This window comes from Mesoplodon bidens, assembly GCF_964165515.1.
Source record: "Mesoplodon bidens genome assembly, chromosome: 10".
Taxonomy (NCBI): Eukaryota; Metazoa; Chordata; class Mammalia; order Artiodactyla; family Ziphiidae; genus Mesoplodon; species Mesoplodon bidens.
The window spans coordinates 23,974,196-23,988,467 of record NC_138172.1 but is presented as its reverse complement, the minus strand read 5'-3'; the positions used below and the strand labels follow the sequence as shown (position 1 = coordinate 23,988,467).

The following is a 14,272-nucleotide window of genomic DNA, read 5'->3' as shown; positions in this document are numbered from 1 at the left end:
TGGCAGGGCTGCTACCACGATGATCGTGTCCTTAAGGCTTCCTGCTGGACTGGGTCAGGAGAAAGGAAAGCAAGCCTGCTCTCAGAAGTGATGGAGGTGCTAGTGAGTGGGCGTGCGGAAGGAGGACACCTGTATCTTGATGTCAGCAGGCACACTGGCTACTGCTGTGCCCAAAACGTAGGACAGAGAAGTGGACCACTGGGGTCCCCAGACCCTACGGGAGCCCCTGGTTGGGAATATCACACCCAAGGCTCAAGGCAGACCAGAGGGATGGAAGGCAGCAGGATGCACAGCTGCCCAGCAGGTCCAGTCAGGCCCGGGAATGCCGCCCTCGCTGCTCCTGCTTAGAGCAGAAACCAGCAGCAACTCAAACTTCATCTCGTTCTTTGAACACGTCTTTCTGACCACGAGGCTGCATCCTGTCTATTTGAGTGTGGTGTGTGGTGCCTGTGTGCACGCATGTGTGAGTGTATATGTGTGCGTGTCTCTGTGTTCAGATGCTCACCATCTTCTGTGCTCTCTGCAGCCAAACTTGGATCCCGACCACCCCTGGTCCAAAAGATGGCAAGACCTACATGCCAACCGTCAGGAGGAAAAAAGAATTTAAGGCTACCAGTGCCGTTTCCAGTGCTTTGGAGACACAGCAAGAGTGCAAGTCAACGTGAAGGAATTATTTTTACTACAGCAACTGTTCTCCTGAGACTCATTCTTCCTGTATTTAACCTTTCATTCTTGGGGTTGGAAAGAAACACACAGGAAAACCCCAGCCTCCTATGCTGAGTAAATTCACAGCTAAATCCGGGCACCAGCCCTGTCTTGAAACAACACAGCCATCTTCCTGTAACTGATTATTTGCCGTGTAACTGAAGCAGCTCGTGCTCGCTCCTGATTAAACGCATGCACTCCAAGAACCACATAATGAGGCCACGGCACCGTAAACACGTGTGGTTTCAGTGGGAAATAAATTGTATCCAGCAGCTGATGGCTAACCATCGGCTAGGGTTGACTCTGATCACAGGAATCACTCCCACAGTGAAGCCTCCTGGCCTCCTGACCCTTTGTGAAAAAAACAATCACAGAGACAGGCTTACCACACACGAAGCCCTCTGGCGGCACGGCAAAGATGCTCTGGCCCTTCAGTGACTCTGGGTGGGCACAGGTGGCTGTCACGAAGCCCTGCAGCATCCTGCCCAGCAGCCACGGGGGCAGCCACTTCAGCTGGCAGTCGCACAGGAAGCTGTCGCTGCTGATGTGGCTGAAAGCAAGACAAAAGGGTCGTGTGAAGTGTGACCGCAAAGAAGGGGTACTTGCCTCTGTGCCCGGAATGACCCATCGCCTCCGATCAGCTTCTGCCGTGAAAGTCAGCAAGCTTGAATGGGACATGCTCGCTCTTACGGTTCCTCTCCTGCGACCTAGAGCGGTAAGTACAGTCTACCTGGAGACTGTGAGAAAATGCAGCTTCTGGCTCAGTGGGTTATAGATTCTGCATCGCTAACAGGCTGCCAGGTGATGCTGACTCCACTGGTCTAAGGGCCACCCTTCAAGTAGCAGCCACCTGGAGTTCACACGTGTTCCACAACAGCCACTGTGCTCATGTGACCCCAGGGATGCCGTCTCCTGGCCTGTGACCATCCCACAGACAGGAGTAGCACAGCCTCCTCTCTGCTTTTTCCCACCCCCCTGATAAGCCACTTGGAGTGTCCAAGCTCAATTTGAGACTCCGATCTAAAGTCCGAAACAAGCCCCAAGAAGGGCTCCTTTTTCTATATGGCTGCTTTTTATTTGGCAGAGCTGCATGTTTTCTTGCATCCAAATGTCAGCCTCGCGGGCGTGCTCCCCTCTTGTCTGTGTATTTGTCTCCACACCAGCGCTATTCAGGAGGCCGGCAGGATTCAGCTCCGCTCCCTAAATAGTGCCTGTGAGTTAATTGCCACTGCCCAGGGAGCATGAGAACGCACAACTTGGGTTTTGTGAGGCTCCAACCAAAACAGAGAATATTTTCTTTTTCATTTCTCAGCAACTGAGGATCAGCTTTTTCAACAGAAATCGGAATCGCCATCTCAGCGGACATTCCTTCCTGAGGAGTCACTCGAAGATAAGTCAGCTGAGGGGCTGAGCTGCCGTGTTCCTGGAAGACCTCGGGCTGTGAGCTCAAGAGCGGAGGTTAGCCCGGCACGAGGATGGACACAGGACTTATTACATGCGCCTCCCTGGAATAAACTGTCCCTGGTACATGGTGACAAAAAAGGGGTAGCGGGATGCTCAGAAATCCCAAAAATGTCACATGGGCCAGTGGTAGAGCAGTGGCCTCCTCCCCCACCCCCACCACATTCCTCAGGCCCCTTTCTCGTTCTTTATTTCACTCTGACCTTCTAATGAGCAGGGAAACCATCAAACTAGTACACAGCAAGGCAGACTGACTGAACCTGAAGGCAGAGAACCCAAGGCAGACGAAATCACAGAGAATCTGCTCTTTGCTCCTGTTCCTCACTGTTCCCAAATGAGCTGGGCATTTTAACCAAATAAGTCTGGGAAGTGCTCATTCTAGACTGAAATAATTGAGCTCAAAGCCATTATAACTGGGGTGCTGCCCGTATTTTAGACCTTACAATCAGCCCTAGGTTTTGTATTTGATGGGTGGTAGGGCTGTGCTCAGCGATACGTGGAGAGAGGCTCTGTTGAGGAGTTACTGTAGGTGGCGGACGGGCCCTCACAGCCGAGCGCGAAGAAATGGCTGAATCACACCAGCCTCTGGAGAGCTTCCCAGGGCAGGCTGTGTGTGGTGGTTGGGAAGGCTGCCGCCAGGCACAGGAGAACTCACGAGCCCAGGCGAAGAGTGGAAAGGGCCTCTCCCCCTGTCAGAAGCACCGACGGCTTCCCATCAAGGGACATCTGATGTGCCTGCCCCTTTCCACAGGAAGGCCTGGGCACTACACACGGAAGTCTAGGGGAGGACACTGGCCAGCTCGGGGAGACTTTAGGCCCTTATGTCGGGGACAGGGACATATTTCATTTGAACCACAGGAACAAACTGGAGAAAACAAATCTGACGTTTATCCTTGATCAGAAATGTGTTTGGAAAGGGTTAAGCCTCACGTCATGCGTTCAGGGCATTTGCTGGCCGAGCTCCCTAGAGAATTTCCTGCCTCCTCTGCATGAAACCCTCCTCACACCGAGGGGTCCAGGCCTCAGAAGACGGCAGGTACTTGGGGTGGACAGAAGGCTGTCCTAAAGAATGAGTTAGGATGAACGGGAAGGAGGGAGAGAAATGGAGGCGCCCGGTGGGACACCGACCTCCCCTCCACACGCACACATCACCTCCGAGACCAAGCGTAGGCCAGACGGGGGATCGCTGGTGACCCCAAGGCTCTGCAGCTCCCCGCAGCCAACAGGCACGGCCATTCCGGGCCCCCGCCTGCAGCCATCCCGGCACTCCGCTGGCTTATATCGCACATTTTCATGATTCCAACACCAAATGTGTTTCTAATCATTGCTTGTGGAAATTTACCCAGAGGATGACTAAGTGCACAGCACAACCTGCCTTGATCCAATGGGGGAAGAAAATGACCAAGTGGGATTAACCGTTTCTCCCATCAGAGGACTGGGCCCACGGCCAGCCCCAGCTGGGTACATGCAGCGACTGATGGGAAGCCTAGGCAGGGGGCCAAGGCTGAGCCTCCAGAACCACACAGATGCATTTGCGGGGGAGGGGATCCAAGCACCTGGAAGGGCCCAGTTAGTCCCAACTAGAAAACTGTCTCAGGAAACCTGAGTCTTTAGGAGGCCCAAAGGAAAATCTTCTCTCCCTGTCCTGCTTTCTCTCTCTTCCCTTTAACTGGATCTTTTTTACTTCCAACATGTTATTTGGAAAGTTTCAAAGACAGGAATGCTGGAGGGAAATGCACCGTGAACACTCACAGACTCACCACTTTGTAAAATCTGAATGTTTTGTGATACCTGCTTTATCACATATCTATCCATGTGTCCATCCTTCCACGAACTCCCGTTCTAAAATCAGGACCCTTATGAGAAAGGGCACCAACCTGACAGACTCGAATCTCGCAGGACACAACAGCGTGAGGCCACAGCCCGTCCACCTCGCCTCCCCTCACTCACCCCAGGGAACGCCACCGGGGCCTCTTCCTGCTTCGGTTTCCAACTATGGGGACTGCACCCCCCTACTGCCCCATTCCTCCCCTCCCCATCGCCACCGAGGGTCCACCAGGATTGGCCGCGGGAACGAGGATGAGCTCAGGGTGCAAAGACGGCCATCGGCATGTCCGATTTTCTCAGCACTTGCAGGAACCCAAAGCTGCACCTTTAGGGAACTAAACATTATGGCTCAAACTCATTGGCTGTAGAATCGGATTCACGTACAGGAAGAAGAAATGAAACCTGGGTGTTGCTACCTGAGTACTTAGATGAGCTCCTCTGCCAGAGACTAGGACACAGGCAAGCTCTTCTAACCCTTGTCGCCCACGGGCCCACGTGGAAAGTCTGCAGCGGCATCACGGCCCACAAACACCAGGGGGACCCTGGGAACACATGCGTCTCCTCACTATCCCACGGTACGTGCCACCATCCCACGGAGAGCTCTGCCCTGCTCAGAGCCCACCCAGATCTTTTAAGAAGCCCCTCTCAATACAGGCCCTTCATTGTAGGCACCCCTAAAAGATGAAGCACTTGTCCTTGACATAATGAAAGGGATGATTATCCATTTTACAGAAGAGAGTTTGTTTCACATCATCCAGAGCAGCGGTTAGTCAACGACAGCCTGCAGGCCCACTGCCTGTTTTTGTAAATAAGAATTTATTGGCACACGGCCACGCCTATTCGTTTATGTATTATTTATGGCTGGTTTCTGCTACAAGAGTCAAGTTGTCATGGCAGAGGCCCTGTGGCCCAAAAAGTTGAAAATATTTACTGTGGCCCTATAAGAAAAAGTATACTGACTCCTGATTCAGAATTAGCCCCCAGAGGGCATTTTTTTCAAAAAGACAATTGAACTTACAACTATAAACGATCACAACTATTATATAAAATAAAGCATAATGCAATTAAGGCACTTCTTACTCTGAAATCCTCTGCTCATGTTAACTGGGGCCACAGAATCCCCGGTACTTACAGCTCTTTAAGATTCTTCATCTTCACAAAGGCATCAAACTGGACAGATCTGACTGCATTCTCTCCAAGGTTCCTGAAAAAGAACATTCTTTACTTAGGCAAAGAACTCCAGGTGCCCTTCAAGTCAGCCACGTGTTTGAGCCACGACGCTCAGGGATTTTTCCTGACAGCCCAGGCTTCGCCAATGAACTACAGGCATTATCCAGACACCCGTGTCCTGTCCTAAGGCCACTGTAAGCAGCTATTATTTCACCTACATTGACACGTGGAATAACTCTGGAACGAGCCAGCCTTAAGGGTGGCATCAAAGCTAAGCCAAGGCCCACTCAGCAAGTCAACAGGCAAAACTTTCCCAAAAGAATTGTGGTTGCACTTGATTCAAAGACAAAATACCCTAAGAATCAAGTACTAGAGGCATCCGCCTCAGTTGGTGACACACGGACGTCTCAGGGCTGGCTCCGTCCTCTTCCTCCCAGGCTCTCAGAGGCGAACACACCAGGAAGAACCTCCCAGTTAAACCCAACATGTACTCAGCACTGCTGCGCTGCTTTAGCAGTATAAAGGGTCCTGGTGGAAGTGGAAGGGAGCCCAGGGCCTGAGCAGGCCCAGGCAATGGGGAGGCCAGGCAGGAGGACGGTATTTATCTGAACACGAGCAGCCATATGTTCTGTAACCGTTTCTGGCATAGGCAAAACGAAGGCCAAAGTTGAAGCTGACTTAGAAGGAAGCAGCCGGCGTTTCCAAATAGCCTGTTTCTCGGTTTACAAAGATGCTTTTAAATTGCTCGCAGACTCGCCCGGCAGCCACGTTTGGCAGGCCTGTGGGTCAGGGAAGGTACTCACAGGTGCTCCAGACCTTCCAGCCCCGAGAACGCTCTCTTAGCCACGGACTTGATCTTGTTTCCCGACAGAGTTCTGCAGTTTCCAAACATCCAGAAACGGGGGGTGGGGTGGGGTGGGGGGGGTGTGGAGCAGGAGGGAGGAGGCGGGGGAGAGAGAGAACACACAATTAGGGTGGTGCTATCTGATAAGTCTGTCCACGGAGAGGCACGTGGAAATCTGACCCGTGCCGAGATTATGCATCTGAGGTATGCGGGCCCTCCCCCTTCTGAAATGAAATACTTTTATCTTTATTAGAATTTAACAGTGATGACAGGTAGGAATTGCATGCACTGTCTCGCCAAAAAGGCCCCTTGCAGTGTTAAGAGGAAATCACCTTGTCCAGCCCGGGCTCTCTCTCTCTCTCTAAGGACCACCCTGGGGGGAGTGTAGCCGTAGTCCCACAGGGGAGAGAGAACTCATCACTGCTCCAGCGATAGGAAGCAGTCAGGAGGAAAACTCTTGGAACTAAAAGCTACCACCCACTTCTGAAAACTGCCTTCTGGGGATAAAGGTCCCCAGAGGAGGCAAGAGGAGGACAGGACAGTGGGTATCTATGGAGATGGCCCCCCAGCTCCGGGGCACACGCTGGCAGCCAGGATGCGGCCACAGTGCGCTGCACCCCTGCCTGCGAGAAGGCCCCTCAGCTCTTCAGCAAGAGCCCGGGTTTTAAATGATGCCAACGGCCCGAGGTTATTAAATCCTAGATAGACCATCCTCAACGGTCAGCCCCCAAGGCTATCTAATGCCTGTACCTGGACCACCTACCCATGAGAAGGGGGGTCTCGCTTCCAGAGAATTCCAATCACAATCTCATAAGTGACTGTCAAGAGTTTTCTCAGAAACCCAAATGTGGCCCCTGCAGTACACATGGAAGAAATGGATGCTTCTGCCACGGGCTGTGTCATCCAAAGGGAAGTCTGTGTCTGGACTTGGGGTAGGGGTGGCACCCAGAGTGGCTGGACATTGGGAATGAAAAGCATCAAGGTTCCAGTTTTCCCTCCTCGTTATCAGATACTTTGAGGAGAGCCCATCAAGGCGTTCCCTCTAACTGCTGCTGGCACAGGAAATTCTGCCAGCAAACACCTGAGGTAATGCTGACAAGTATGGGGCTCTTTGACTGTGGTGTCCACCGGGACTCTCCCAAGCGTAGGTTAAGAAGGACATGCACTGCTGGGAGCCAGCTCCTGGGAGGTCTCAGCACCGCAGGTGTGGGACAGGGACTCCTAGGCACCGAGGGCAGGTGGTCAGGAGAAAGCCTTAGAGAAAGGCAGGCTGGCTCAGCTCCTCACCAGGAGGGGGAATTCCTTGTCTAGAACCCACTGAGAATCAGGGGAAAGATCTCGACTAAAGGCCAGATCTATCTTCAGACCTCCGTTAAGATGGGACCCACAAGGGAAAAGAGCAAGCACACAGCTGTCCCTGAAGAGGACAGAAAAGAAATGCGAGCCTTGAAGAAAACCAAAGATGGCAGGGCAGCCTGGCACTGCCTGCCACACGGGCCCCGGGCTTCCACCCAAGTGCCAAAGGCTCCTGGGGCCCGGCAGGCAAGGACCAGGAGGCTGCCTCCGGGAGATGGGATCACACACACAGAGGACCCAGCCCTCGCCAGGGGACTCGTGAGGCAGCTGGACCACAGGGCTGCCGCACTCCAAGTGTGTCAGGGTGGGTGAGCCCCCAGGTCCTCTGCTGATGTAGCCCCCCTGGCAACTCTGGGCTCAGCCCTCAGACAAAGCAGCTGTGTGCCCTGCCTCCGGAGGGTAAAGGAGCACGACAGCCAGAGACCCCTTTGCCACCTTCTTCTCTGGGAGGCAGTCTGCATGGATGTGAGAACAACCTCATCCTGAAAGCGGGTCCACAACTGCGCCACAGAGCGGGTCCAGCCAGCACCAGCCCGCAGGGCACCGAAGCCCGGCGCTAGTGAGAGCACTGCCAACCTCTCACTCAGATCCCCCAGGCCGAGCCACTGCGGGCTCCAGGTCCTAGTGAAAGGGACTGAACTGTTTAGTGAAGTCTTCCGAAAACGAGATCCAGGAAAAAAAGCTGTGTTTTATGTCATCCATTAAATATTAGTCACGTTGGCCTCTCCTACCACGAGGGCAGGCTGTTACTCCTAACGGCGACAACAGCAATAAAACAAACTCTCAAATGCTCGATTTTTCAGGGGCTCATCATCCTGTTGGTGGATTACAGTAGGTCCTCACATTCCCCAGCAGGCGTCTGCGGGTGGGGGCCGGGGCTCGGCTAGCAGACTGTGGCTCCAGTGAAAGGCCGCTGTGTGCGGACGGGAGAGCTGGGGCTGTGGGCCAGGCGTGTCCCCGTGCCTCTGTGCCACGTGCCGGTGGGCAGCGGAGACGTGGCGCACCTGATGGACGGCTCCCCGGAAGGCAGAGCCGGCCCCATGTCCCCCGCGCCAGCGACCTGGAGCAGACGGCGACCCTGAGGATCACCTATCACACCCTCTCCCCCATGCGCGCCAACCCAGCCAAGGGCCTTCCGGCTCTTGCCGCCTTCATCCCAGGAAGGTTGAGGGGCGGCGGCTACTGCTGTGTCACTCGGCCCCCTGCCCCCAGGAATGCCCTGGAGAGAGCTGGAGCCACGGGGCAGCACCTGCCTCCTCTTCGTGCGCAAGTGACCGAGCCCCCGCCTCTGCGGCTGACCTGTGCTCCAGAAACCCTGCCTCCCCCCCTCACGGGCTATGAGCTCCGCGGGCCCCCCAGCAGGTGTTCCATAAGCATCCTGGAAGCAGGGGCGTCGGGTGGGTGAGTGTAGTAACGCCCTGCCAGGAAGCTGCGGACTGAGGAACCATCCCAAACGGCTGTGTTCAGCAGCTGGAAAAATGACGGGCAGGGCAGGTTTCACAGACGGAAGCCTTTTATGGCTCTGCTGCTCACTTGTTCCTTTCCTGGAAGACGTTTTAGTTTCGGGCTGGCCTCGGGCACGGCAGGGAGGACCCCAGGTCCTCAACTAAGGGAGTGCAGGCCAGCCAGCGTGTCCACTTTCCCTTCTGAGGGAGGTCTCTGACCTCCGCCTCTCAGCTGCTTCCACGGCCGAGCCTGCCGGCGGCTCTAGAGGGACAGCCCTCCTCCCGGCTGACGTGAGCACCCCCCCCATTTCTAATGGGTCCGACACACTCACCACCAGGCCGCTCAAACGGGGCCTCTCGGTGGCACGGCCACGCCGCGGAGCGTCCGCGCATTGCTCTGGGGAGACCAAAGCAGCACGGGTTCCTCTCCGCTTCATTCAACAAACATTGACTCAATGCCGTTAGCAGTTAGGAAGGCGGCTCCAGGCTGCACACAGGCTGGTTTATGTGGAACCACAAGCCCGGCGTCCCCAGGGCCAGGCACACCTCACGAGGCAGGAAGAGCCTCCGTGGCCCGCTCACAGTGCTATCTAGCTGGAGCTGTGCGCCCGGATCACAGGAAAGCACGGGCCTTCCTCTTCCCTTCTTCATGCGGAAGATTCCACACACCCACGGAGGCAGATGGGAGGCTGTCGTGAGCCCCACGTGCAGGCCACACAGCTACGACCATCACCTGATGGTGCCAGTCCTGTTTCATCTCTGCCCACTCCTCACTCCCAACCCGGGCTGGACCACTGGGAATATCTATCACATAGTTTTCTTTTTTTACCCAAGAAGAGGATTCTTTTTTTTTTTTTTTTTAAATCTTTTTCAACATAACCACAATACCATGCCACCTAAGTAAATGACTGCATATATTTAATCATATTAAGGAACTACTGTCATTGTCTGGATTTCCCCCAGTTGTGTGCATCTCTCCGTTTTTTTTGGAAAAGGATACAGGAGCCTCCAGGCCCAAGATCCTGATCAGTGGGGCTGGGTGGGAGGAGACTGGACACTGTATTTTACAGGTCACTGTTAACCCACTGCTTCCAAACACCCACGTCAAGCGGCTCAGTGCAAGCAAGGGTTACGGGCACTCGTGCTGCCTTCTTGGGACTTTACACAGGACTGTTACCCTAGTCCAGTGGGTCAAAGTAGGAGAACATGCTGGGGAACAGACAGCAGGCGATTAGGAAGGCGGCTCTAGGCTACGGACAGCAAACGGCTTTTGCAGAACCGGAAGCCCTAGTGCCTTCAAGGGTCGCTGCCCCCAGCTGGCAGGGAAGAGCCTCTTGGAAGCCATGACACCCAAGAACCGGCTCCAGGTTCCACCGCAGGGACAGGCCCCGCAGAGAAGGCTTGTGTTGAATGGCTGATCAGGCGCCCAGCACCCCGGCTCCACCATCCCTGCAGCTGCATCCCGAGCCTGGGGCTCCTCTGGTCAATGACAGGCGTCTGTCCCATCCCGTCGTGCTGTCCTGGCTCTTCCCAAGCCTGCTGGGGAAAGGGCCCAGGAGGTGGGGGAGAAAGGAGCATTTTTTTAGGGGAGAAAAAGAAGGCTGACAGGCATTTGTGACCCACTATCAGAATGCAGCAGCCTCAAGAAGAGAACGAATCCTCAGAGAGCCAAAACGGCTGACGCTTACAACTCCCAGACTATCAAAAGCGTGAAAAACCCCACTTTTCAAAACAAATTAGAAACGTTAACTCTACAGAAAGACCCTCCCACCACAGGCTTTCCCGGAGCCTCGCCCTCCAATGCTGCTTCCAAAATATTTACTTTACCCTCGTGCTCTGCTCGGCTCACCGTCACCACGACAGGCTGGGGGAGACGGAGCGGGGACCGTCTTCTGTCTTGTCCTCCTCCAAACCCTCCCCCCAGCAGCTAGTGAACAGTGATAACAGCTCCCACCCCCATGCCTATATGTTCCTTGGGAGGCCTCTGTAGAGAGTGCTGGGGAGATGCAGAAAGAGGGCAGGACGAGGGGAGGCACAAGGCGTCGGGACCACACAGGCGAGTCCCAGGCCTGCCGCCCACCGGCTGTGTGATCTTGGGCAAAATCCCTTCTCCTCCGGTTCCTCAACTGCAGCAGAAAGGATGCGTAACACAGCCTGGCCTCCTGAGATAGTCAGATGTGACACACACACACGCCTCGCAAATTCTAGGAGCTTAGAAAAACAAACCCCAAACACCGGAAACCTTGAATAAAAACAGCCACTGTATGGTAATGATTGTTTCCGTTTAAGATTATGATTGACAACAAAAAGACTGCCCGAAGACTCAAAACCATCAAGAGTTACTTGGCTTTCGACGTTTAGAATTTCTAGAAATTCAGTAAGAGGGCAAGACTCCTTTGAGCAAAGAACAACAAAAATGTTGGCTGTTTTCACATCGGCCAAGAACTGAACAGGAGAAAAGATCCAACGGGCCTCCAAACACCAGCTCTCTAGCCGCAAAGAAACCAACACCCAGGGCAGCGACGAGGTGGCGGGTCAGGGAGAAGGTGGGATGTCTTCTGCCCCCCTATTCAGACTTTCCTTCCCAAACAAAAGATAAATGTGCCAACGCTCCCAGGGGTGGGCGCAGAACACAGGGTGTAGGGGCCCGTGGAGCCATCTCCATGCACCAGCCCCACGGATCTTCCGACGCCCAGATACTCACAGCTTGCTGAGGCTGTCAAGCCCTGTGAAAGCACCACTGGTGTCCTCGATTGTCCCCGAAATCTCGTTGTGGTCCAGGTCCCTGGGGAGGAGACAGACAGAAAGCTCACCATTCAGTCTGTGGCAGGAAGAGAAACTCACACCCATTCTGCTACCTTGAAGCTTGAAACATCTCGGTGAGTTCTAGGTGCCCAAACGGAACATCCAGTTAAGATTAGAGGCGTGGGCTTCCCTAGTGGCGCAGTGGTTAAGAGTCCACCTGCCTATACAGGGGACATGGGTTCGAGCCCTGGTCCGGGAAGATCCCACATGCCGCGGAGCAACTAAGCCCGTGCACCGCAACTAGTGAGCCTGCGCTCTAGAGCCCGCAGCCACAACTACTGAGACCACGTGCCACAACTACTGAAGCCCGCGCGCCTAGAGCCCGTGCTCTGCCACGAGAGAAGCCACCACAATGAGAAGCCCGCGCACTGCAACGAACAGTAGCCCCCGCTCGCCCCAACTAGAGAAAGTCCACATGCAGCAACGAAGACCCAATGCAGCCAAAAATAATTAATAAATAAATAAAACAATAAACAATAAATAAATAAATAAAACAAATTAAAAAAAAATTAGGGGCGTGACCACTCAGGCACCCTGCCATGAGAACTGGCTTTCTCAGCCTTGCAAGAAAGCTGACATAGGCCTTGGACTGGCAGCTTCCCAGCTGCATGTGCTGCTCCCCAGTGGGCAAATGCCAGGCCCCAGGGGAAGGGGTGTAGACGGCACAGGGGAAAGCCTGCTTTGGATTCTGCCCCCAAAGAGCGGACTTCTGGCCACTGCTCTGAGAATGAGTCCGAAAAGTTCCCTAAGGTTCCCATCTGCTCCCACCCCAACCAGGGTCCCTTTCCTGGACTTGACCGAGAAACTGCAGAAGGCACACGGAGGAAAGGACAGGGAAGAGAGAAGCCCCAGCACAGGGCCCTCCCTAGTGGGTTTGGCGCCCAGAGCCCCTGTCCCCCCGCAGGGCCTGCACAGGTGCTGACTCCCAGCCAGGGACGACATCTGGGTGCTGAGTCAGACTGGTGACCCAGTTGCCAAGACCAGAGGACCAGGCCAACTTCTCGGCCCAGTCTCCGCCAACAATGCAAATCACAAGGCCAATGACTCAGCTTCCTCCCCCAGCTTCCAAGGGCAGGTCACCACAGCGGGCAACACACCCCACCTGGCGACCAGGCCCCCGTGCTGCCCTGGGTTGGCCCGTTCCAACTTTCCACGAGCTCCGCCACACCTTCCCCCTCCTGAGCCCCAGCAGACGCGGGCCAGGACCAGAAAGGATGCTGCTCTCGGCTCCCGTGAGCACCAATGGAGGGGAGCTCGGACCTTGGAGAGAAATGCTCATTCTGACCTCTGCTTTACAACCGGAAGCTCAGGGCCGAGATCCTGAGGCTGGAAGGGCCTCCTCCTTTCTTCAGGTTCCTCCCATTATCTTGGGCCTGAAACACCCAGGACCCGGGGCTGCTGCTCTGCGTGCCTGTCTCCCTGCTCCGAGCCCCGGCTGCCAAAGGTTTTTCTCATTTCTCTGGCCTCCTCAGTCTGAACATCCGGCCTTGTCATTCAGCACTGCCATGGCTCCGAGGCTGACCTCGGCTTGAACAGCCTGGCGTCAGGGCTCTTTCTCACTCCTCCACGACGGCCTGGCATGAAAGCCTTCTCTGCTGGCTCTGCCAAGCGCAAGTGCAAAGGCCTTCCTCCCCGTCGTGCCGGAACAGGCCACTCTTTCTGCAGGGGGCACAGCTGGGAGGGAGGCCTCAGACCCCACAGCCACTGCCTGTTGAAATGCAGATGCCGCTCCCACCCCACGCCCCCCTTTATGGCTGGTTGTTCTGTTGCCTGGAAGTTCTCGAAAGCCCAGAAAAGCCCAGAAAATTTTAAGTCCCAGCAAAGCACCCTGCAGCAACTCCTGGCAACTCCCTCTACCTCACGGGGAACTTCGAGGGAAATGACATGATCACCTTCATTGTGTTAAATGACCCTAAAAAGGCTCCGGGAGAGACACGGGATTCCCTCATCACCGCTTCTGGAAATGGGCGTCCTGGATGCAGGCTATATGCTGAAGAAGTTGAGATGCTAGCCCAAGACACGAGCCTCAGGACTGCCCTGGCTCAGATAAAAATACTCAGGACTGAAACAGGGAAGTCACAGCGGGAAGGCTCAGGATGGAAAAGACGGCTCCAAGGCTGCTGATCTGGGGGCGGCAGCGCGCACCCTGGGGAACCTTTCCCACTGCCAGACCCCACCTCCCGCCAAGCGCACTGCAGGAACCAGTGCGTGGTGATGACAGTTGTTTTTGAGTCGTCATCACTCTAGGCACCACCCCAGGGGAATGAGGGACACTTTTCTGCTCAACTAGCTCTTTTTCGATTTACGACATGAAACTCTGAGACTCTGGCACACATCACAGGTCAGCTTTGGATCTAATTCTGACTCGAGACCACCGAGAAGGGAATGCAGCGAAGCAGCTGGTGTGCTCTATTCTGCTCTCCCACCAACCCAACAAGGAAAGACGTACAAGACGCGCAGGCTTTTGAGTCCCCGGAAGGCGCCTTCCGCGATGTGACTGATGGAATTGTGGCTGAGGCGTAGGATGCTCAGGCTACTCAGGTCAGCCAGGCTCTCCTCGTCCAGCCGGGTGAGATTATTGAAGGACAGAATCCTGAGGAAGGGGAGGGGAAAGCAAACATCACAATCAGGTTGCACGGCATCGCCCTCCCTCTCTTCT

The 14,272-nt window shown here is 54.9% G+C and overlaps 1 protein-coding gene across 1 annotated transcript in view; it reads right to left on the bottom strand.

The window, feature by feature from the left end:
• LRIG1 (leucine rich repeats and immunoglobulin like domains 1) overlaps window positions 1-14,272 on the bottom strand; it is a 121,187-nt gene that overhangs the window by 15,658 nt on the left and 91,257 nt on the right. Inside the window, exons 8-12 of the mRNA XM_081246538.1 lie at window positions 14,063-14,206; window positions 11,513-11,593; window positions 5,967-6,038; window positions 5,126-5,197; window positions 1,092-1,255 (exon numbers count right to left, since the gene is read on the bottom strand). Coding sequence (XP_081102664.1) covers window positions 1,092-1,255; window positions 5,126-5,197; window positions 5,967-6,038; window positions 11,513-11,593; window positions 14,063-14,206 — 533 coding nt within the window. The remainder of the gene's footprint in view (window positions 1-1,091; window positions 1,256-5,125; window positions 5,198-5,966; window positions 6,039-11,512; window positions 11,594-14,062; window positions 14,207-14,272) is intronic.